A 24,980-nucleotide genomic window follows, 5' to 3' on the forward strand; every position below is an offset into this window, starting at 1 on the left:
GAGTGTTGGAATCTCTTAGTCCTCACATATTTCCTGATGGGACCCTCAGAAGTAAAAAAAAAAAGGGGGGGGGGATCTCTAAAATGTATGTTTTCAGAAGCCAGAAGGATCATCCAGGTGAGGTAGCATCCTTGAGCCTTAACTGGACCCAATGGGTGTCAAACAAACCTTAACTCCAAAGAAAAAAATGGATGAGAAACCTTGACTTGATGTCAGCCACATCATTCTTATTAGTAATTTGACCATGAACTTTAATTGTAATCAAAACTACTTTGTGGGACAGAAAATATGAAGGGCTGTCAGGGAAATTTCGGCCATGAGGAGCTGCTAAGGCTTTGCCACCCAACTGAGTTAACTACACACATCCGAGCTTGACACCGGAGCCACTTCTTCCAAGTGAATCAAAGATCACTGGTTCCAGTCGGGTAGAAGGGAGAAAATCTCCTTGGCCCAAGTCCTCCATCCCACACCCGCCTTAAGCTGGCATGAGCATTTTATAAATGTATCTAGACTGCTGTTTTTTTTTTTTTTCTGAGTATTCCCAAGCTGTCAACATCACACCCTACCCTAAATCAAATCATTAAAGTTATGGGGGGGGGGGGGAGTTGGTTCTTTTTGCTTTGTTTTCTTTGTTTATTTTTTGGTTTTTCAACACAGGGTTTCAGTACCTTTGGAGCCTGTCCTGGAACTAGCTCTTGTAGACCAGGCTGACCTCAGAGATCCACCTACCTCTGCCTCCCAAGTGCTGGAATTAAAGGCGTGTACCACCAGCCACCACTCACCAGCTCTTTGGTTTGTTTTTCTAGACAGGTTTTCTCCCTAGTTGTCTGTAACTAGCTCTGAAGATCAGGCTAGCCTCAAGTGCTGGGGTTAAAAGCATGCACCACTGCCCAGCTTTATTTTGGTTTTTAAAGACTGAGTTTCTCTATGAAATGGCTCTTCAGGAACTCTGTAGACCAAGATGGCCTCAAACTCTGCCTCTGCCTCCCAGACTGCTCAGTTTAGTTGCTTCCTTAATTTATTTTTTAGATGAATCTGATATCTTAGCTAACCTTGAACTTTACCTTGATCTGACTCCCCTTGTACCACCTATTCTGGCCAGGTGGTGGTGTTGGCATAGGCCTTTAATCCCGGCACTTGGAAAACAGAGGCAGGTAGGTACCTCTGTGAGACCAGCCTGGTCTACAGTTCCAGGACACCCAAGACTGCAAGACTGGGGGGGGGGGGGATCTGACACCATACTTGGCTTAATAATTGCCATATAAGGGTAAACACACTTTTAATCCCAGGCAGATCTCTAAACCAGCTTCGGTATGGTTGGCCTTTGAGATGGCCAGGTTAACGGTGCTTTTGGCCAAGCCTGAAAGTATTTAGCACCTACCTGGTTTAGAGAACTGATGCCCACACAAACTTCCCTAAGTAACAAATACAAAATTAAGACTAGGTACAAAGTACAAAGACACAAGGGACCAGTAGTTTAAAAAATAAAAATGTGCCGGGCGGTGGTGGCGCATGCCTTTAATCCCAGCACTCGGGAGGCAGAGACATGCGGATCTCTGTGAGTTCGAGACCAGCCTGGTCTACAAGAGCTAGTTCCAGGACAGGCTCCAAAACCAGAGAAACCCTGTCTCGAAAAACCAAAAAATAAAATAAAATAAATAAATAAAAATGTGCAACTAAAGACCTTCTCTCAAAAAATAAAAAACTGCCGGCCAGTGGTGGCACACATCCGCTGCCTTTAATCCCACCACGAGGGAGGCAGAGGCAGGCGGATTTCTGAGTTTAAGGCCAGCCTGGTCTACAAGAGCTAGTTCCAGGACAGGCTCTAAAACTACAGAGAAACCCTGTCTCAACAAACCAAAAAATAAAAGAGAGAGAAAAAAAACCCAAGTGACATTTCCTATGTTCTCCCCACAATTTGAGAAAGGATTTCATTATGCAAACACGGCTGACCAGAAACTCATATAGTTATAGACATTGTCTGCCCCCTGGCTTTGAGGAACTAGGAGGTAATCTGCCAAATGCATAGAATCCCTAGCACAAATTCTTGCATTTTGTTTTGGCAGTTGTTTAGTTAGGACAGGGTCTCACTGTGTAGTACTGGCTGGCCAGAAATCTGAGACCAAGCTGGCCTTGTTCTTTGCTCTCCCTGATCCAGCTACCCCACTTGCTACACAGTATTACTTCTAAGTAATTCCTATCCAGTTTGCCTGTGGGTTTTGTTTTTTTTTTTTTTCTCTTTTCCAGTTTCCAGCATGGTTGGCATGTTAGGCAAGTTTTCTTGCACTAAGCCGCTTCCCCAGTCGTAAATCATGCTTTCTAAAAATGTTTATATCTGAAAAAAATTTCTAGACTGGGGGACTGGAGGGATGGCTCAGCAATTAAGAGCACTGGTTGCAGCCTGGTGCTACATGCCTTTAACCCCAGCACTGAGGAGGCAGAGGCAGGAGGATCTCTGAGTTCGAGGCCAGCCTGGTCTACAAGAGCTAGTTCTAAAGCCAGAGAAACTCTGGGGGGGGGGAGGACAACTGTCTAACACCCAGGGGATTTGGCACCCTCACATAGACTTTCGTGGGGGGTGGGGAGTGAGTGGTTGTTGCGCACGCCTTTAACCCCAGCACTCAGGAGGCAGAGACAGGCAGATGAGGTTTTTTTTTTTTTTTTTTTTGGTTTTTTGTTTTTGTTTTTGTTTTTGTTTTTTCGAGACAGGGTTTCTCTGTGGCTTTGGAGCCTGTCCTGGAACTAACTCTGTAGACCAGGCTGGTCTCGAACTCACAGAGATCCGCCTGCCTCTGCCTCCCGAGTGCTGGGATTAAAGGCGTGCACCACCGCCGCCCGGCCAGGCAGATGAGTTTGAGACCAGCCTCCTCTACAGAATGAGTTCCAGGACAGACCCCCAAGCTACAGCAACCCTCTCTCATAAAAACCCAAAGTCAACAAGGTGACAAGTCTTTTACACTCAGGCAAGACTCTGCATTGGTTTACTTATTTGGTGGATGGAAGCGCACGAGCTGCATTGCATGGAGGTCAGAAGACAGTTGGTCATCATTTCTCTAACTCCACCCCATGGCTTTCAGCAATGGAACTCAGATCATCCACCGGGCTTGACAAACAAGGACCCTTGTTTTTTTGAACCACCTCAACAGCCCTGGCGGTTGATTTTGAGATGGCTTCACTCTGTATCCCAGGTTCCCCCGAAACTACCTACTCCAACTGGTCTGGAATCTGCAGAAGTCTTGGAGGCACAGCCTCCTCCTTCCTGGGATTACAGCTTGAGCCACCATATCTCCATTTTATGCCACAATGTGGGCCAGTGAGGTGGCTCACTGGGCAAAGGCCCTTTGTATCCTTGTTGTTTTAGTTTGGTTTTTATTGTTTGAGAATGCCTTTCTCTGTGTAGCCCTGGCTGTCGTGAACTCACTCAGTCCTGGCCTGAACTCTCTTAGTCCGGCCTCCCAACTCATAGACCGCCCTGCCTCTGCCTCCTGAATGCTGGAATAAAAAAAGTACTTTCTACCAAGGCACTGCTCCTACTAATTTTAATAATTTGCTAGGAAGTACACAGGCTTTACTTACAGTAAGGAGGATGAAGACACTCAGCAGGAGGAAGGGACGCAGAGTAGCATTGGAAGTGTGAGGCCTCAGGAAGCTTCCACGGTCCCCCTGGGGTTGCGGCCCTCCAGCATCTCCGCAGCTGCTGAAACTCAAGTGGTGGTGCTCAGAAGTTTTTGAAGGGTCCCAAGCCACCCCTTCCAGGAAGTTGATAGAAAGGTTCAAATCCAATAATGTGTCTGCTCCATTGCAAACTATTCCTTCCCTTGGGCTATTGATGCCCCACCCTGAAGTTCTTCTTTAACATAAACTCCCTAGTGATTAAGGCCATTGTTCAAATAACTAAAGACCCTCCCTTTACTCAGGAAACTCCTGCAGTTTTGGGGACCCCAGTGATAGGATCTGGAACAAAGACTCTTATATTTGACACTAAATCATGCAGGTACAACCCTAGAAACATTTGCTCATTCAGGTTCCAAATTCGTGAGAGGGGAAAAGAGTGAGTGAGCTGGGATTCAGTCCGGTGCTTGTTGGGCACCTCTCAAGTTCTAGCCTTGACTGGGTAGCAAGTTCGAGGCCAGCTTGAATTACCTCAGACCTTAGCTGACATAGGGATAGTGGGAAGGCTCAGCAGATTCATAGCATTGTGCCTCAGTTTCCTTGCAGGTGACCATTAGGTTGGGGAAGAGCAAAATATGGAACACTTCGTGGATCCTTGCACAGCGCCCATGTGATTTTCTTTAGATTGTTCCACAGTCAGCAAGATCCCTAGACTTAAATAGACGTACATATGCCATGCCAGATGTGGTGGTACATGCTTTTAATCCAGGCATTTGAGAGACAGAATCAGGAATCTCTCTCTATCTATAGCACAGAAAATTTTGAGTCAGTCAAGGCTACAAAACGAGAAAAAGAGAGAGAGAAAAAGAAACACAAAGGAATATAGGGCTGTAATGTAAACATGTAGTTCAGGGCTTGCCTGGCATTCGAAAGGTCCTCAGTTCACCACAAGGCAGGGAGATGGAGTAGCTCACACCTTTAACCAAAGCAGGTAGAGGGCCAACAGCGAATTGCAGTCGATTTAAAGTCAGCCCTTTATTTCTATATTAATAGAAAGCAAGCCCTTGTCTCAAACCAAAATCAATATGATTCAGTGGGTAAAGGCGCCTACTGCCAAGCCTGATAATCTGAGTTTGAGTCTCAGAACCCAGTCCTGACTGAGAGAGCCTGCTTTTTCTCTGAGTCCCACCCTGACCCCCACATCATCATTATGAATTTTTTTTCTGCATAACTGTGTTTTGAGTATTTCAAAAGATGGAAGCGGGAAGAGTGGAGATTCCGAATCGTCCCTAGCTGGAGAGGTAGTTTAAGGCTAGTCTGGGAGACTAGCCCTGATGTTTCAACCCGGCAAGAATACTAACACCTGCCCAGTAGTGGGGGTGTGTACCTTTAATCCCCACACTTGGGAGGGGGAGGCACGGGTAGGAGGGTGTCTGTGCGTTCAAGGTCAGCCTGGCCTACCAGACCTAGTTTCTTTACAGGCTCCAAAGCTACAGAGAGCCGGGCTGTGGTGGTACACGCCTTTAATCTCAACACTTGGGAGGCAGAGGCAGTTGGATGTCTGTGAGTTTGAGGCCAGCCTGGTCTACGAGAGCTAGTTCTAGGACTGGCACCAAAGCTACAGAGAAACCATCTTGGAAAAAATAAAAAATAAAATAATACTAAGACACAAGGGGACATTTACTAAATAGGAACACACGAGATTTCGGTGTAAAAGCAGAAGAGATGGACCAACAGTTTAGAGCCCTTCTTGCCCTTACGAAGGACCTACTGTTTCCAGCACCTTCCTGCTGGCTAACAAGATCCTTAACTCCCGAAAGGACAATAAAACCGGTTTCTTGCTCATTTCCCCCTCTCTTCCTCAATGCTGGTAAATTCTTGCCTGAAGTTTCTCCCTTTGCACAGGCAAGCTCTCTGCCAAATGAGTTCCTTCCCAGGCGGCCTGCAGCAAATGAGGGCTTATTAACTCGCGCCCTCGAGTCTGTTTCCAGGACACTCTGAGCAGTTCTTTTCTCGTTTCCCTGAGACAAGGTCTCACTGCATAGTTCTGGCTGGCTTGGAACTCTCTGCATAGACCAAGATGGCCTCAAACTCAGAGATCCCCCTGCTTCTGCCTCCTGAGTGCTCCGCGGGATTAAAGACATACACTATGTCCAGCCTACTTAAGCAGTTCTTAACCCAGTAATGAATAATAACTCTTGCTGGGTAGTGGGACACATACCTTTAATCCTAGCACCTGGGAGGCAGAGGTGGGCGGATCTCTGTGAGTTCGAGGCCAACCTGGTCTACAGAGCGAGTTCCAAGACAGGCTCCATTGCTACTGAGAAACCCTGTCTTGAAAAACCAAACAACTCTTTTTCGTCTTTCTGGTCTCCTTAATGTCCTCTCTCATTAGTTTCTTCTCTCCTATTCGTCCTTCCCACTTTTGTCTGTTTGTTTGTTCATCTGTATGTTTGTCCGTTTGTCTGCATGAACTAGGGGTTGAACCTAATGCCTCCTGCAGGCTAGGCAAGTACTTCACCCCATGCTAGCTCCGGACTTCTGTCTAATAATCTTTCTGACTACCAAGTCTATCTGCCTTTGCTTGTTCCTGCTGTCCATGTAAACTTCAACTTTGGGTTCTGAGGATGTGTTTCAGCAGGTAAAGGTTCTTGCTGCCTAGCCTGACTCATCCCCAGAATCCACATGGCAGAAGAGAACCAACTCCTGAGAGTTGTCCTTTGAGCTCTGCACACGCACCATGGTATACATAGCCAGGCATGGTGGTAGACTCTTCCTCAGGTCTAATACCAGCACCCCAGAGATGGAGGCAAATGGATTTCTAAGTTCAAGGCCAGCCTGGTCTACAGAGTGAGTTCCAGGACAGTCAGGGTTGCCTCAAAAATTAACAATCTTCAACTGTATCACTTCAAAAATTTTTTCTTTCTTTTTTTTGGGGGGGGTTGGTTTTTGTTTTGTTGTTGTTTTATTTTTCAAGACAGGGTTTCTCTCTTTAGATTTGTAGCTTTGTAGCTTGTCCTAAAACTAGCTCTGTAGACAAGACTGGCTTTGAACTCGTAGAGATTCACCTGCTCCAGCCCATTATTTTAATTTTTAAAACATTAATCTGTTTCTGGTGCTACGAAGAAGGCTCAGCACTTAAGAGCACTTGACTGCTCTTCCAGAGGACCTGGGTTCAATTCCCAGCACCAACATGGCAGCTCACAACTGTCTGTGACACCAGTGATCCAACACTCTCACCTAGAGCCGGGCGTTGGTGGCGCACGCCTTTAATTCCAGCACTCGGGAGGCAGAGGCAGGCGAATCTCTGTGAGTTCGAGACCAGCCTGGTCTACAAGAGCTAGTTCCAGGACAGGCTCCAAAGCCACAGAGAAACCCTGTCTCAAAAAACCAAAAAAAAAAAAAAAAAAAAAAACACTCTCACCTAGATATGCTAGATATGCATGCAGGCAACACCAATACTCAAAAGACAATTTTTAATTTTTTTTGTTTTTGTTTTTTGAGACAGAGTTTTTCTGTAGCTTTGGAGCCTGTTGTGGACCTCTCGTAGACCAGGCTGGCCTTGAACTCACAAAGATAGGCCTGCCTCTGCCTCCCTGAGTGCTGGGATTAAAGGCATGCACCACCACTACCCGACTACGTATGAACCTTTTGTATGCATGTATACCGTGTTTGCCTGGTGCCCACTGAGGTAAAAAATAAGAGATTAGATCCTGTGGAACTGGATTTATGGGTGGTTGTGAGCTACCATGTGGGTGCTGGGAACTGAACCCACGTCCTCTGCAAGAGTGACCAGAGCTCTGAAGGACTATGCAATCACACTGAGCCATTCCTCCAGCCTGTTTTTGTTATTTTGTTTGGACAGGATCTTATGTAGCCCAAGCTCGCTTTGAACTCACTATACAACCCAAGATGATCTTTTCTTCTATTTTTTTCTGTTTTGTTTTTTGGAACAGGGTTTCTCTGCATAACAGCCAGGGCTGTCTTGAAACTCGCTCTTGTAGATAAGGCCAACTCAAACTCAGAGATCTGCCCAAGATAACCTTCAACTCTGGTCACTCCTAAGCAAAGGAATGAAGGGTCAGAACCACCAGACCTGCTTTCCCCCCCAAATCCCATTTTCTTTTTTCTTTCTTTTTTTTTTTTTTTTTTGGTTTTTCGAGGCAGGGTTTCTGTCTGGAGCCTGTCCTGGAACTAGCTCTGTAGACCAGGCTGGTCTCGAACTCACAGAGATCTGCCTGCCTCTGCCTCCCAAGTGCTGGGATTAAAGGTGTGCGCCACCATCGCCCGGCTCCCAAATCCCATTTTCATGTATATCAACTGGACATCTCCTCAGGGTTACAGGCTGAGTGCATCTCCGTTGCACTTTCTCTTCAAGTATCTCCTTTGGGGCTGGGTGTGGATGTGCAGGGCCTGAATTCTGTAAGTTCCAGGCCCAAGAGAGAAAGAAAAGAAGAAACCAAAAGTGCTGACACAAGTCTATAATTCCAGTAATCAGGAAATGGAGGCAGGGTGGAACAATCCCAAGCTTCAGGCCAGCCTGAGCTTTATTGAAAGCAACAGACTACCCAGAGCTATACAATGAGAGCCGTCTCAAAAATAAAACTAAACAGTAACAAGAACTGTAAGACCCAAAAACAGACGTAAAGAAAGGAACATACAAAGTTAGGAAAGAAAAATGGCGGCTGTTTTGTTGGGGGAGAGAGAAATGGAAAGGTGATACAAACATATTATATGCATGTATGGATATTACATCTAACAAAATAAAACATGGGGCCAGTGAGAGTGCTCATTGAGGTACCTGCTGCCCAGCCTGACTACCTGATCAGATCTCCTGCAAAGGTCCTCTTAACTGATACATGCACATGCGAAAGTGTACATCCATGAACACACACACACGCTAAATAAAATCCAATGAAAAACAATGTTTTAGTTGAATGATACCATGGTGATGATTTTGTCTTACGCATCAGCCTTAAGTAGACATAATTAAATATATACCATTTTAAGCCAGGTGGCAATGGCAAACACCTATAATCCCAGCATTCGGGAGGCAGAGGCAATATAGAGCAAGTTCCAGGACAGCCAGAGGTATACGGATAAATCCTGTCTGGAAAATAAAAGAAAACAAAAATAAACAAAAACACTTCTAACAATAAAATATATGTATTTGTATACACACACACGTAATTTTGTTACTCCCGGACTGTATAATAACAGCTATTGTTGAATGCAATCATCTCCTACCTCCTAAGATAGAAACCAGTGTCCCGTGTATGTCAGGGTAGCACCCTACCACATCCCCAGGCTCTGAGAGTCACCTTTACATAGAACACGAGGGAAGGGATGTAGCTCAGTTGGTTACATGTTTGTTTAGCACGCACACCGCCCTGGGTCCATCCCCTATACCATAAAGTCTAACATGATATTCGAGGTTTGTAATCCCGACGTTCAGGAAGCAAAAGGGAAGCCCAGGGGTTTAAGGCTTGGATATGAAGAAAATTAAAGGTCAGTCCAGCCTATATGTGACTCTATCTCAAAAAAATAAAATAGCCGGGCGGTGGTGGCGCACGCCTTTAATCCCAGCACTTGGGAGGCAGAGGCAGGCGGATCTCTGTGAGTTCGAGACCAGCCTGGTCTACAAGAGCTAGTTCCAGGATAGGCTCCAAAACCACAGAGAAACCCTGTCTCGAAAAACCAAAAAAAAAAAAAATAAAATAAAAAAATAAAATAAAATAAAATAAATCACCCTGCAGGCCTTGGTTACCTATCATCCCAGAACTCCAGAGTCAGAGATGTGAGCATAAGAAGTTCATGGTTGCCGGGCGATGGTGGCACATGCCTTTAATCCCAGCACTCGGGAGGCAGAGGCAGGCGGATCTCTGTGAGTTCGAGACCAGCCTGGTCTACAGAGCTAGTTCCAGGACAGGCTCCAAAGCCACAGAGAAACCCTGTTCATGGTTACCCTTGGCTACATGAGGAGCTTGAAAGCCAGCCTGGGCCACAGTATACCTTCTGGCGCAATCGGTTAGCGCGCGGTACTTATATACCTTCTCAAAGAGAGAGGAGAGGAGTACCCAAGAAAACACCTGCCATCGGGGCTGGAGAGATGGCTCAGTGGTTAAGAGCATTGCTTGCTCTTCCAAAGGTCCTGAGTTCAATTCCCGGCAACCACATGGTGGCTCACAACCATCTGTAATGAGATCTTGTGCTCTCTTCTGGCCTGCAGACATGCACACAGACAGAATATTGTATACATAATAAATAAATAAATATTATTTAAAAAAAAAAAAAACACCTGCCATCGCACACCCATTTAAATCTACATTCTTTATTTTTTTAAAGTCCTGGGGCCAGGGGTAATGGCACACAACCTTTAATACCAACACTTGGGGGGCAGAGGTGCTTGGATCTGTGCAAGTTCAAGGCCAACCTGGTCTATTGTTACTCCTCTGTTGGTGGCGTGAACCTAGGAGAGTGGAGCCTAAAAATGAGGTAACTAAAGTTTCATGCCATAGCCATCTTTATTCAGGGCATCAGACAATTTGTATTTTGAGGTTTTTTTTTTTTGTTGTTGTTTTGTTTTTCAAGACAGGGTTTCTCTGTAGCTTTGGACCCTGTCTTGGAGCTAGCTCTTGTACACCAGGCTGGCCTCAAACTCACAGAGATCCACCTGCCTCTGCTTACTGAGTGCTGGGGTTAAAGGCATTGAACCACCACCACCTGGTATTTTGAGGGTATTCTGAGAGCTAAATGTAGTCACAAGGGCAAAGTCACGTGAATTTAGGATGTCTGCAGTCACAAGGGCAAGGTCACAGGAGTTTACAGTGCGCACATTCACTAAGGGAAGGTCATGAGAATTCAAGAATTTACAGTGTGTACAGTCCGAAGGACAACTCCTGTTTGGAAACAGCCTTCGGACTAATAATGGGTAAACTGATAGGTAATCTAAAGTAAAAGCCACTCCTATGGACTACACCCAGAGGGGCATGACAGCACATTCCAGGACCACATTCCTGGTTTGCAGGAATGGAGGTTACTTGAAGTTTTCTCAAAAGCCCATTCACATCGCCTCATTCATGGGCAGTGTTCTGAAGTCTTTACTTTTCTGTTTTTTAAATGCAGTATGTCCAGAGCAGTTTTGGTCTTGTTATGGTTTTGTTTTTGTTTTTTGAGACAGGATTTCTTTGTGTATCCCTATCCTGAAATTTCCCTGTAGACAGGCTGGCCTCAAACTCAAGAGATCTGCCTGCCTCTGTCTCCCAAGTGTTAGAATTAAAGCTGTGCACCACCACTGCTTGGCTTCAATAGTGGTTTTGCTTCCAGAGGTTGTTGACAAAAGCTAACTGTCATTTGATGCACAGATATCCTATAAATAGTATGTAAATTATAAACACGATGAGGTCGTGACTGCTATCCTCTGCCGTCAGAGGACTCCTTCCTTCTAACGCTTTAGCTCTTCCTCACCACTCGTGTCTTCGTAAGAAACACCTAGTACGCCCTGTGAAAATATATAAAATGTTCTCGCTGTAACTGCTCAACATCAAAACTTAAACTCCCGCTGGGCAGTGGTGGTGCACACCTTTAATTCCAGCACTCAGGAAGCAGAGGCAAGAGAATCTCTGAGTTTGAGGCCAGCCTAGTCTACAGAGGGAGTTCCATGACAGGGACCAAAGCCACACAAAGAAACCCTGTCTTGAAGGGTGGTGGTGGCGGTGCACGCCTTTAATCCCTGTACTGGGTGGGGAGGTGGGTAGATCCCTGCAAGGCCAGCCTGGACTGTTACACAGAGAGACCCTGTCACGAAAAGTCAAAACAAACAAACAAACAAACAAAAAGCTAAAGCCGGGGCTGGACTGATGTGCTCAGAGGCAGGCTGGTCACCAAGGAGAGGGGGCGGGGTGGGAGAGTAGTGGTCTTCTTTGGCCCTTAGCTGGGCTCCAGGGGCAGCCTTGAATGCCGACGTTCATCCTTCAGCGGGAAAGTTAACACCTTTCTGCTGTCTCCATGCCTTTGGTTGGCTCTCCTCCCTGGTGGCCAGGAGCCAGAGAAGTCAGAGAGGAATCCATAAGGCCTCGGTGGCTTCATCAGGAAGGACAGACACACTTCCCTGCCCAATTACCCTTAGCAGACCAGGCTAAGTCTCAAGTTGTTTAAACCACAATGTCCTACTTAAAGGCAGTTTAGAGAGTGCTGTGGAGAAAAGTTTCTGAGCGGCTGGAGAGATGATTGGATGAATAAGAATAGGTTCCTGGTTCAATCCCCAGAACAAACATGGCGGCTGGTAACTGTCTGTAACTCGAGTTCCTAGGCTTCTGACATTCTCATTCTGACATACATCCAGGCAAAACAACAGTGTATGAAAAATAAGCATAAATCATATATAATTTTATATTTATACTATGGATATGTATCATATATATATATATTTTTTTTTTTCATTTTGTTTTGTTTGAGACAGTTTCTCTGCACAACACTTCTGGCTGTCCTCGTACTCACGTATTTTTTTTCTTTGTTTTTTTTTTTCCGAGACAGCATTTCTCTGTAGCTTTGGGGCCTGTCCTGGAACTAGCTCTTGTAGACCAGGCTGAGCTCAAACTCACAAGAGATCTGCTTGCTTCTGCTCCCCAAGTGCTGAGATTAAAGGCATGCTCAGCTCTAATATTTCATTCTTTCCAGTAGTTTTAAATATTTTACTCTATAAGTTAGCCCATTGTCAGGTTGTTTTTGTGTGTGTGTGTGTGTGTGAGAGAGAGAGAGAGAGAGAGAGAGAGAGAGAGAGAGAGAGAGAGAGATTTGGCTTTCTTTCCTTACACTTTTTTTTTTTTTTTTTGATTTTTCGAGACAGGGTTTCTCAGTAGCTTTTTGGTTCCTGTCCTGGAACTAGCTCTTGTACACCAGGCTGGCCTTGACCTCACAGAGATCCCCCTGCCTCTGCCTCCAGAGTGCTGGGATTAAAAGTGTGCTCCACCACCACATGGCCATTGTCAGTTTTTATAAGAATAGGCACTCCCAGAATAGCAAAAGTTTGTTTAAGAGAGACAAAAAAAAAAAAAAAAACCAAAAAAACACTGCAGTAGCATTCTCTGAAGATTGAATTATAGCCCCAAGAAATTTAGAATATGTATTAATGCAGAAATGTAGATATGGCATTGCTGGAAATAATCCTACAACATAAACAAAATCTGAAATAACAGGGTTTTTTTGGGGAGAGGCAGGGTTTCAAGATAGTATTTCTCTGTGTAACAGCCCTAGCTGTCCTGGAACTATCTCTTATAGACCAGGCTGGCCTCAAACTCACAGAGATCCGCTTGCCTCTGTCTCCTGAGTGCTGGGATTAAAGGCATGCACCACGCCACCACCTAGACCTGAAATAACATTTAAGGGTTAAAGAATTAACTATAATAAATGAATCAAAATGGCCAGTTCCACTTGCTGAGCAAAAATAATTATTAATAGTTTAATGAATATCTGGACCATGAATTTCCTATACCATTAGATGAGTCGCTGATAAAATAAGTGGTGGTGGTGTATGCTTTTAAACCCAGTGGTCAAAGCCGGGCGGTGGTGGCGCACGCCTGTAATCCCAGCACTCAGGAGGCAGAGGCAGGCGGATCTCTGTGAGTTCGAGACCAGCCTGGTCTACAGAGCTAGTTCCAGGACAGGCTCCAAAGCCACAGAGAAACCCTGTCTCGAAAAACCAAAAATAATAATAATAATAATAATAAACCCAGTGGTCAGGAAGCAAAGGCAATTGGATCTCTGTGAGTTCGAGGCCAGCCTGGTCTGCAGAGTAAGTTCCAGGATAGCCGAGACTACAGAGAGAAACCCTGTTCCTGGGGGCAGGGACGGGGGTGGGGGGGGCACAAACAAACAAAGAACAGAAAAGGTTATCTCCCTATGGAATGGGAGAAAACTGAACGAACTTTGTAATCACAAATTCAGCGTACATGAGAAAACCCCATAGTTTTCTTGCTTGGTAACGATTTTCTATCCTTCCGTAATAACCTGCCAATGAAATTTGAAAATCCATAGAGTTCTGTAACACTCTTAAAAACCGATTGTTAGTTAAGGGTTTTATACTACAGCCAGGGTCAAATTCATGTACTTGTTGATATTGGGTCCTCCCCTGATTTATTGCACAAGAAGAGTTTGTTTTTTTTTTTTTTTTGTTTTGTTTTTTTTTTTGGTTTTTGATTTTTCGAGACAGGGTTTCTCTGTGGTTTTGGAGCCTGTCCTGGAACTAGCTCTTGTAGACCAGGCTGGTCTCGAACTCACTGAGATCTGCCTGCCTCTGCCTCCCAAGTACTGGGATTAAAGGCGTGCGCCACCACCGCCAGGCTGGCTGCATGTATAATTTTTATACAGCTAGAAACTTAGCATGTTCATAGGCTCTCCTAAATCCTCCAGCTCGCTCAGGGAGAAGTCTCCCCATCTTCCTTTAGCATTTCAAGGGACCCAAAATTGAACAAGGATCTTTCCCCCTTGTTTAGATGATTTTTCAATATCCTTTGGACTCTGTCCCCAACTTAAAGTTCTAAAGTCCCTTCTTCTAAAAACCAAGGCTTATAATCAAAAACAACTTGCAAACAATGGTGGTCGGTGGTCGGTGATTTCAATACTCAAGTTCCTCCGTCCTTTAAAAGTTATTCGCAAGCTTGATGTAATCAAACCCTTCCCTGTTCCGGTCCCATTATGCTCACTCACCTCCCTCCGGTGAGGGTGCCCACTCCCTTACCTTGTAGCCGACCTCAGGGTCCCTGAGTCGTGGTGTCACTTGTTACCCTTCTGGTTGGCGCTGTGAACCTGGGAGAGTGGAGCCTAAAATTGAAGCCAACTCAGGACCTAAGTCTCCTGCGATAGCCATCTTTTTTCAGTCGCCAGACAATCTAGATTTTGAGATTATTCTGGGGGTCAGGCAAGGTGATATAGGCTTAGGCTCACGCAGTCACAAAGGCAAGGTCACGTGAGTGACAACTCGTGCTTGGAAAGAACGTTCTGAATAATAATGGTTAGATGATGAGTATCCTAAAGTACACCCAGTCCTATTATTATACCTGGGAGGGACCCCGCAGAGGACAGGAACCCACACAGAAGCTCACATCCACCTAGAACTCCACTTGAGGGAATCCTATCTGCTCTTCTGGCCTCTGTAGACATCATACACGCCAACAAATCATTCATACGCATAAAAAAAAAATCAAAAGCCCAAACACAGATGACTGGTCATGTCTCTTGTTTCAGACATGGCCACAGTCCTAAGCAGGCCATATTTATTTTAAAGATTTTTTTTGCATTTTTATTTATGGGTATCTGTGTGAATGTATAGGCATGTGCACAGGGGCCAAAAGATCCCCTGCAGCTCTTTGCTTTCCACCTCCTTTGACACAGGGTTGGTTCCTTTGTCGTTTGCCACTGAATATGCCAGCTATCCATCCCTCAAGCTTCAAGTGATTCTCCTGTCTCGACCTCCCATCTTGAAGTAAGAGCATAGGGATTGCAACTGCTGCCTACTGCAGCCAGCTGTTGTCCATGGCTTCTAAGGATTCGAACTCAGGCCCTCACAGTTGCTCAGCAACTGTGAACCATCTTCCCAGTCTCTTTTTTAAAAAAAAATCAAGGCTGGGTGTTATGAAACCCATGCTAGACTCAAGCTTGTTATATAGCTGAAGATGATCTTGAGTTTCTGAGCTCCACTTCCCAAGGGTTGCTGTTACGGGCCTATTCCACTGCAATGAGATACTCACTTTTTTCTTTTCATTCATTCGTTTGTTTTGAGACAAGCTCTAAGAACCCTTGCTGTCACGGAATTCACTCTGTAGACCAGGCTGGCTTTGAACTCACAGAGATCTGCTTGCCTCTGCTCCTAAATGCTGGGATTAAATGCGTGAGTTCCCTCCCCTCCATATTCCCCATCCCCCCCAACCCCACTGCTTAGTGTCTCATCTTAAATCTGTAGGTAGCCTTAGTACTCTTCCCACCTCGCTCATAAAATGGTTCTCTTGCCGGGCGGTGGTGGCGCACGCCTTTAATCCCAGCACTCGGGAGGCAGAGGCAGGTGGATCTCTGTGAGTTGGAGACCAACCTGGTCTACAGAGCTAGATCCAGGACAGGCTCCAAAGCCATAGAGAAACCCTGTCTTGAAAAACCAAAATAAATAAATAAATAAATAAATAAATAAATAAATAAATAAATAAATAAAAATAAAAAAATAAAATGGTCTCTTCCTGTTCCACCTCTCCAAACTCCAGGCTCACTTCTCATAGATTATAAACAGCTGGCAAATTATGCTTACATATTTGCCCTCACTTGCCCTTGTAGGAACAGCTTTGCAGGAAGTTTATCTTGCATTTTTCCATTCTTCTGGTACCCAGGGCTGTGTGCATACTGGGCAACTCTGTCCCACCGAAACACAAAGACAGCCCTATCTTCCTCATTGCTCTGTGTAATAGAAGACAAGACAAGGAAGGAGCATGACAATGCTTATTAAAATCACTTAACAATATGCAGCATGGAACCCCACACCTACAATCCCAGTATTCAGGAGGCAAAAGACTCAGGCATTCAGGTCCTTGTTAGCACACAGCAGGTTCGAAGCCTGCCTCCCCTAATGAAACCCTATCTCAAAAAACCAAACAAGGGCCAGATGTGGTGGTGTACAGCCTTTAATCTCAGCATTCAGGAAACAATCCCAGCACTCTGGAGTCAGAGGCAGAGCGAGCTCTGGGAGTCGTGGTTGATGTAACAAATTCCACCTTAGCCAAGACTACAAAGAGAGACCACATTTTCCCCCTGATTTATGTGTATGAATGTTTTGCCTGCGTCTATGTATCTGTACCACGTATATGCCTAGCTACTCATGGAGTTCAGAAGATGGTAAAGATGATTGTAAGCTACCATATGGATACTGGGTACTGAACGTGGGTCTTCTATAAAAGCTACAAGAACTCTTAAATTCTGAGTCATCTCTTCAGTCCCTGGAGTTCAGTTCTAGACACCACTAAAACAAGACAAACAATAAAATTCCAATTGAAAACCCGCCTTAGGCAGGGTAGTGGTGGCCATGGCAGAAGAGGCAGTAGGCGGCAGCCTTTAATCTCAGCACTCAGGAGGCAAAGCTGGGAGATTGAAAAGCGAAGACCACCAAGGCGCTGCTCTTTCCTCCAGGTCTGACCCACTCTGGAGCAGCGGTCTGATCAAGTCTGTGTCTGCTGTTAATCCCATCAGTTAGAATAAAACCACTTCCACAGTTTGAGCCAAATTTGAAGCAAGCTTGATTTTTTTATTGGGATGCACCCAAGAGTTGGCCAGTGACTGCCTCCTAAGTTGGGTTAAAGAGAGCAGGCCCGAATCCATCTCTTGGGCCCCTTTTAAGGAGTAAAATCATGGGGTTAGAGAGATGACTCAGTGGTTGAGAGAACTGGATGTCTCTCCTAGAGAACCTGAGCTCAATTCCCAGCACCCACATGACAGCTCCAAGATCTGACACCCTCACACAGACACACATGCACGCCAATGCACGTGGAATAAACATGAATAAAATAGGGGGAAATCATGAGTAGGCCCCAGAAGAGAGACAATGGGACAATAAGGAAATATAAAAAAAAAAAAAATCGCCGGGCGGTGGTGGCGCACGCCTTTAATCCCAGCACTTGGGAGGCAGAGGCAGGCGGATCTCTGTGAGTTCGAGACCAGCCTGGTCTACAAGAGCTAGTTCCAGGACAGGCTCCAAAACCACAGAGAAACCCTGTCTCGAAAAAAAAAACCAAAAAAAAAAAAAAAAAAAAAATCATGGTCACCATGAGGGCTCAGAGGGTGTCAGGAAGGGTAAGGGTATTTTCAAAAACAAACAAAAATGACTGGGTGGTAGTGACACCTCCGTTTAATCCCAGCACTCGGGAAGGCAGAGGCAGAACAGAGCTCTGTGAGTTCGAGGTCTGCCTGGTCTACATGGTGAATTCTAAGCTAACCTGAGCTACACAATGAGACCCTGTATCAAACAAAAACAAAGCCCAACCAACTCCTGATCCTCCTGCCTCAGCCTCTGAAGAGGGCCTTGGCATGTCTATTTCCTTTCTGACTAACTTGGTTTTCTGTTTCCAAACAGAGTGAGTTCCTGGACAGGCTCCAAAGCTACAGAGAAACCCTGTCTCGAAAAACCAAAATAAATAAATAAATAAATAAAAATAAAAATAAAACAAAAAACCGGGGCTCCTGCCTTCAAAATGGAGTCAGGCAGGTTCTCCACCCCCTCCCTCCTGAGTAGATCAGATGCTCAATCTAAACAGCCTTCCTGCAGCAGCTCCCCTCTCCAGATGGCCAGACAGAAATTCCAGACCAGTGCTGTTCATTGATTCAGCAGTCAAGTTTATTGGTGCTGGGCTGCTCCAGTTGGTGTGACCGGGTCAGGGGCTGGCCTTGGGACAGAGCTTAGTCCCTTGATTGTTGTCTATGCCAGGAACCCCTTTCTCAGGCAGCAACTTCTCTATGCCATTCTGAGCTTTGCCCTGTCAGAGACCATGGGCCTCTTCTGTTTGACTGTTACCTTCCTCAGGCTCTTGTGACCCAATATGAAGTTACCCAGCCACACCTGCTGCTTCGACTCCAGCCTGTCCTGGTGCTGGAGTGTGCTGAGCTTCCCCATTAAATGACATTTCTCTAATAGATAAACAAACAAAAAAATAAAATTCAGACCTGGTGGCACATGCTTTTAGTTGGGTGTTGTAGCTGGAGATGAGCATTCCCAAAGGAGGCCTGGACCCCATTTCTAGCACTTCACAAAACAAGACATGGCCACATATCACAGCCCTTGGGAAGCAGAGATAGGTCAGTCTCTGTGGATTTGAGGCCCATCTGGTCCAGGTGGAGAGTTCCAGGCCTGCCAGGACTACACAGTGAAACCTTGACTCAAAAAAAAAAAAAATCAGATTTATTAACTTTATGTGTCTGGGTGTTTTGCCTTTCTGTATGTCTGCATACTGCATGTGTGTTTGATGTCCAAAGAAGTCAGGAGAGCAAATCAAGTTCCCTGGAACTGAAATTATAGATGGTGCTGAAAACTGAACCCTGACCCTCTACAAGAGCAGCAAGTGCTCTTAATTGCTGAGCTATGTCTTCAGTGTCTTCAGCCCCTTTAAAGAAAACTTGTTTGGATGGGCAGTGGTGGCGCACGCCTTTAATTTCAGCACTCAGGAGGCAGAGGCAGGCAGATCCCTGTGAGTTGGAGGCCAGTCTGATCTACATGGTAAATTCCAGGATTAACCTGGGTTACACAATGAGACCCTGTATCAAGCAAACAAAAACAAAAACCCAAACCAGCCAATCAACCAACTCCTGATCCTCCTGCCTCAGCCTCTGAAGAGGGTCTGGTATGTCTGTTTCCTTTCTGACTAACTTGGTTTTCTGTTCCGAACAGCACCATCCTCAACACACACTTTTTTTTTTTTTTTAAAGTCAGGGTCTCCGTACATTCACCCTCGCTGGCCCAAAACTCACTGTGTAAACCAGGGTCTAACACACACAGATCTGCCCGACTCTGTCCCCAGAACACTGGGGTTAAAAGTGTGCTCTATGATACCTGGCCCAATCACCCCATTGCGTGGACCACTGAAAACCTTAACCACCTTCCCAGGTACTAGGTCTGTCAGCGTCTGCCTTCCCCAAAGAGTTCTCTGATTAATTTTTCTAACTACAGCTATCGCCAGTTTCTCATTATCCATGATATTAAGTGTCGCTAGCCAAGATCAAAACTGTCTGTGACATAACCTTGATCTAGGCCTTTAACAGGCTAGATTGCTGTGCTGGAGATACTGCTTAGTTGGTAGAGTGTTTGCCTGGCATTTGTGAAGGCCTGGACTCTGCTCCCAGCTGAAAACCAGATGCAGTGGCAAATGCCTGTAACCCCCACATTTGGGAGGCAGAGACAGGAGAATCAGAAGTTTAAAGCTAAAGAAAAAAAATTGTTCAATGGCACCTTGCAGCAAGTTTATAGCTAGCCTGGGCTCCGTGAGACCCTATAGCAAAAGAAAAAGAAGCTGACTGTCAATTGCCATACAAATGTTGGGGAGTCACAGGTAGGCAACTGAGAAACTTAAGCCAGCCAAACTCAATCTTTTTTTTTTTCCGTTTTTTATTTTTTATTATGCATATAGTGTTCTGCCTGCATGTATGCCTGCAGGCCAGAAGAGGGCACAAGATCTCATTACAGATGGTTGTGAACCACTATGTGGTTGCTGAGAGCTGAATTTAAGACCTCTGGAAGCCGGGCGGTGGTGGCGCACGCCTTTAATCCCAGCACTCGGGAGGCAGAGGCAGGCGGATCTCTGTGAGTTCGAGACCAGCCTGGTCTACAAGAGCTAGTTCCAGGACAGGCTCCAAAACCACAGAGAAACCCTGTCTCGAAAAAACCAAAAAAAAAAAAAAAAAAGACCTCTGGAATTGCTCTTAATCGCTGAGCCATCTCTCCGGGCCTCTGTTTATTGAACAGGCTACGAGTCTTTCTGTGTGAATGCAAGTGTTTTGTCCTTGCCCAGGATTAGCCACAGACAGTTTAATCACTTTCTTCCCTGAAACATGTGCTTTTCCTGCATTCTCATTTGCTTTATTTTGTTGTGACAGGGTCTCTCTATGTAGTCCTGACTGGTCTGGAATTTTTTTCCCCCAGACAGGGTTTCTCTATATAATAGCCCTGGCTAGCCTGGAACTTGCTCTATAGACCAGATTGACCTGCCTCTGCCTCCCAAGTTCAGGAATTCAAGGCATACACCACCATGCCCATTTTAGCCTGGAACTCTATATAGATCAGGCTGTTTTTTTTTTTTTTAAAGATTTATTTATTTATTATGTATACAATATTCTGTGTGTATCCCTGTAGGCCAGAAGAGTGCACCAGACCCCATTACAGATGGTTGTGAGCCACCATGTGGTTGCTGGGAATTGAACTCAGGACCTCTGGAAGAGCAGTCAGTGCTCTCAACATCTGAGCCATCTCTCCAGCCCCAGGCTGGCTTTATAGACACAGGAATTCATCTGCCTCTACTTTGGGGAGCCAGAATGAGCCACCATGACCAGCTGCCTTCCCTTTATTTATTTATTTATTTAATTTTATTTTTTCGAGACAGGGTTTCTCTGTGCAGCTTTGGAGCCTGTCCTGGAACTAACTCACTGTGTAGACCAGGTTGACCTCGAACTCACAGAGATCTGCCTGCCTCTGCCTCCAAGTGCTGGGATTAAAGGTGTGCGCCACCATCCAGCTTCACTTTTTATTTTTTGTGCAACATGTTTTCCTATTAGTTTTACATTCTTTCCATGAAAAAAAGCAAATTCTTTGAGAGACTGGGCTCATTTTCTGTCTTGTAGCCCATGAATACTATTTTCTACAGGTTCTGGAAAGATGATTGCTCTTTCTGTGTATCTAGCATCTGCTGGGTGTGGCAGCACACATCTGTACCAGCAAAGAAGCCAAAGAAATGGTGTCCTAATTGTGGTACAGTGGATATTCACCAGACCGCTGTAGGATAGAAGGTTGCTCTCTGGAGTAGGCATGATTGCATGCCAGTTACTTTGATGCTCAGGATCATACTAGAGCTTGCTGCATTCTAGGTAATTTTGCTACATCCCCAAGCCTTTAATCCTACACTTTTTTTTATTTTTATTTTATTTTATTTTTTTTTTTTTGGTTTTTTTTCGAGACAGGGTTTCTCTGTGGTTTTGGAGTCTGTCCTGGAACTAGCTCTTGTAGACCAGGCTGGTCTCAAACTCACAGAGGTCCGCCTGCCTCTGCCTCCCAAGTGCTGGGATTAAAGGCATGCGCCACCACCACCCGGCCTTTTTTTATTTTTAAAAATTTATTTACTTATTATGTATACAACATTCTTTCTCCATGTATGCCTACCGGCCAGAAGACAACACCAGATCTTATTATAGATGGTTGGAAGTCACCATGTGATAGCTGGGAATTGGACTCAGGACCTCTGGAAGAGCAGTCAGTGCTCTTAACATCTGAGCCATCCCTCCAGCCCATATCTTATAGTTCTTCTAAAAGGGTTTTACTCTGTAGCCCAGACTAGCCTTGAAGGATCACTCCCTAGTTCTGTCATCACAAGCGTGAGCCACCATGCTAAGCCATTTTAGGTCTTTAAAATAAGTAAGATGGCACAATGGGGTAAAGGCACTTTTCTTTTCTTTTCATTTTTTTTTTTTTTTTTTTGGTTTTTTGAGACAGGGTTTCTCTGTGGTTTTGGAGTCTGTCCTGGAACTAGCTCTTGTAGACCAGGCTGGTCTCGAACTCACAGAGATCCGCCTGTCTCTGCCTCCCGAGTGCTGGGATTAAAGGCGTGCGCCACCACAGCCCGGCTCTTTTTTTTTTTTTTTTTTTTTTTTTTTTTTGGTTTTTCCAGACTGGGTTTCTCTGTGGTTTTGGAGCCTGTCCTGGAACTAGCTCTTGTAGACCAAGCTGGTCTAGACACTTTCGACTAAACCCGAAGACCCGTTCTTAATTCCCCGGAACCACATAGTGGAAGGAGAAAAGCGACTGACTTCATAAGTTGTTTTGTGACCGCCGCATGTGTGCTCCCCCAAACACAACATAAATGAACGTATAAGTTTTAAAAATTACATTAGCTCTTATGCAAGAATGGACAGTAAAGGGTATAAGAAAGCAGGGAAACTAACTAGGTTTGTGGTTTTTCTAGTTTATGGACAGAATACAAAGCTCATGACTGTGTAAGAGTGAAGGCTGTGTGAATGGTATACTTAAGAAAGAAGATCAGGGCCGGGTGGTGGTGGTGCACGCCTTTAATCACAGCACTTGGGAGGCAGAGGCAGGCGGATCTCTGTGAGTTCGAGACCAGCCTGGTCTACAAGAGCTAGTTCCAGGACAGGCTCCAAAACCACAGAGAAACCCTGTCTCGAAAAACCAAAAAAAAAAAAAAAAAAAAAAAAAAAAAAAAAAAAAGATCAGGGTTTAAACGTGGATAACCTAGATGCCAGCTAGAAATTCTGATGGGTTAAGGAGTCTGCCTAACATTTGCTAGGCTCTGGGTTCAATGGATCCCCAGTGTGTATCTCTCTGTCTCTGTCTCTGTGTGTGTCTCTCTCACACAGACAGACAGACAGAGACAGAGAGAGAAACAGAGAAGAAAGACACAGACAGAGAATACCCCAGGAGCAGTGGTGAAATCCTGTACTCTTAGCACATGGGGGGGGGCAGGAATGAGACAGAAGTATCTCAGATCAAGACCAGCCGCGGCCACACTTAGTATTTAGTATTAGTTCATGGATTTGAAGGGTGTTCTGGCTGCATCTTTGCCCCCACTGATCACCAAATTGATCTGGTTGGCTACGTGGGTGTCTCCTTCCCTTTTCTCACTCCATGGACATCCCTTCTAAAGCTGCATATTTCGTCAAAGAGGATGATGTTCCCCAAATAGAGGATAGGTCTTTGATTTTGATGAAGAGTGTAGGAATAGCTGTACCACCCTGCTAGAACCTCCAAATAAACCAAGTCTACATAGTGGGGCCTTAGGAATGCAGGGACAGAGGAAGGAAGGGGGCGGTAAAAGAGAAGGGTTGAGCATTTATTAATACAGTGAGTTAAAGGAGAAGAAACCAGCATGTTCCTGAGGATTTGTTGTTTGTGTGTGAGATGGTGTGGGATATGATTGGTGGAAGATGGGAGTGGATCGGAAAGCCCAATAAGGTTGACTTGCTTGTGTTAATGCCTGGGGCACCATGTGTGTATATGTGTGTGTATGTGTGTATGTGTGTGTATACATATACAGTATATATTCAGCAGTGTTATGGGAGGGGTGGAAGTTTACTGGGAATACTTGAATGAGGAGCTCTGCCAAGGCAGGGCTGATTTGGTAGGAGATAGGAGTAAGTTTAGAGATTCTTGGAAAGAACCAGGAACCAGTAGTTAGGTTCTAAAAAATGTACATTTTATGGAGGTCAGAGGGAATCCTAGGATGTGTTCTTAACCGCTGATCCATCTCTCTGGCCCTCAACATTGGAAGTCGGAGAACGTCTTGTGGGAATCAATTGTTTCCATCAACTAAACAGGACCTGGTGATAACTCAGGTAGCCTAGCCTAGGGGCAAGTGTCTCCACCCGTTGAGCCATCTTGCTGGCCCAGCTTTTTCTTTTGAGACGGAGTCTCTCTCAGCAGCCCTGGATAGTCTGGAACTCAATTTGAGGCTGGCCTTGATCTGGAGGGAGGTGATTCTTCTGATTGTGAACCCTGGGTGCTGGGATTGAATGAGCGGGGATAGGGTCTCACTATGCAGCTCAAACTGACACTAATTTTCATTCTCCTGCATCAGGCTTGGGAGTGTTGAGACCGCAGGCATGAACCACCTCTTCTGGCTACAGAGGTGGTGAGCTCTGAAACGCCAGCTTTCCGCGAACTTTCCGCTAGGGCACCAGAACCCTGAGTGCCCAACCCCCCTGGGCAACGCCCACTTCCACCCTAATCCTCGACCCCATTGGCTGGGACCCGCTGCTTGTGCGTCATCATTCCGCGCCGCCGCGCCATGGGCCTCATCTGGCCCCGCCCGCCCGGCGGCCGGGCTCCTGTCAGAGCCGGCTCCAGCCATGGTGCTGCCCAGGGTTTTGTAAGTTGGCAGTGGAGGCTCGGGACGTGGCGCAGGTCCCGATGGCGGCGGCGGCGGCCCTGGCGGCCTCCGACCCTGCACCCGCGGTGCCGCAGGCGGCGGGAAGCGGTGGCGCGGCGTCGCGCCGAGACTTCTACTGGCTGCGTTCCTTCCTGGCCGGAGGTAGGTGTCCGCTGCCGGGACCCGGGGGATGGGTTGGAGAAGTCGGGCCACTGGCGAGTCAGAGCCGGCGGCCGCGGTGACAGCTCGGGACTTCCGCTGCAGCACGCAGCCGGGCAGTGATCTCAGCCGCTGCCGACTCTTCTGATCCTCCACCGGCCCCCAGGGACGTGGACGGACTGAACCAAGCACCTGTTCCCTATGGTTGAAAAGAAAAAGATCCTTTAGGTGGGACATGTTGGGCAGGCGCCTCTTTCTGTTACAGATAATCTGACTGGCAGTGTAGGCTTGGGTTTTGCTGTTTGCTTAAAAGGAAAACAAATAAGCCGGGTGGTGGCGCACGCCTTTAATCCCAGCACTCCGGAGGCAGAAGCAGGCGGATCTCTGTGAGTTCGAGGCCAGCCTGGTCTACAAAGGGAGTTCCAGGACAGCTCCAAAGCTACAGAGAAACCCTGTCTCGAAAAAAACCAAAAAAGCCGGGCGGTGGTGGCGTATGCCTTTAATCCCAGCACTTGGGAGGCAGAGGCAGGCGGATCTCTGTGAGTTCGAGACCAGCCTGGTTTACAGAGCTAGTTCCAGGACAGGAACCAAAGCCAC

The 24,980-nt window shown here is 46.0% G+C and overlaps 1 protein-coding gene across 2 annotated transcripts in view; it reads left to right on the forward strand.

Moving 5' to 3' along the window:
- Positions 1-24,166: 24,166 nt before the first annotated feature.
- Positions 24,167-24,980, forward strand: part of Slc25a16 (solute carrier family 25 member 16) — a 31,103-nt gene continuing 30,289 nt past the window's right edge. For both annotated transcript variants that reach the window (XM_057751944.1, XM_057751945.1), the window contains exon 1: positions 24,167-24,386. In XM_057751944.1, the coding sequence (XP_057607927.1) occupies positions 24,266-24,386 (121 nt within the window). In that variant the 5' untranslated portion in view covers positions 24,167-24,265. The remainder of the gene's footprint in view (positions 24,387-24,980) is intronic.

The sequence above is a fragment of the Chionomys nivalis genome, chromosome 19, assembly GCF_950005125.1.
Source record: "Chionomys nivalis chromosome 19, mChiNiv1.1, whole genome shotgun sequence".
Taxonomy (NCBI): domain Eukaryota; kingdom Metazoa; phylum Chordata; class Mammalia; order Rodentia; family Cricetidae; genus Chionomys; species Chionomys nivalis.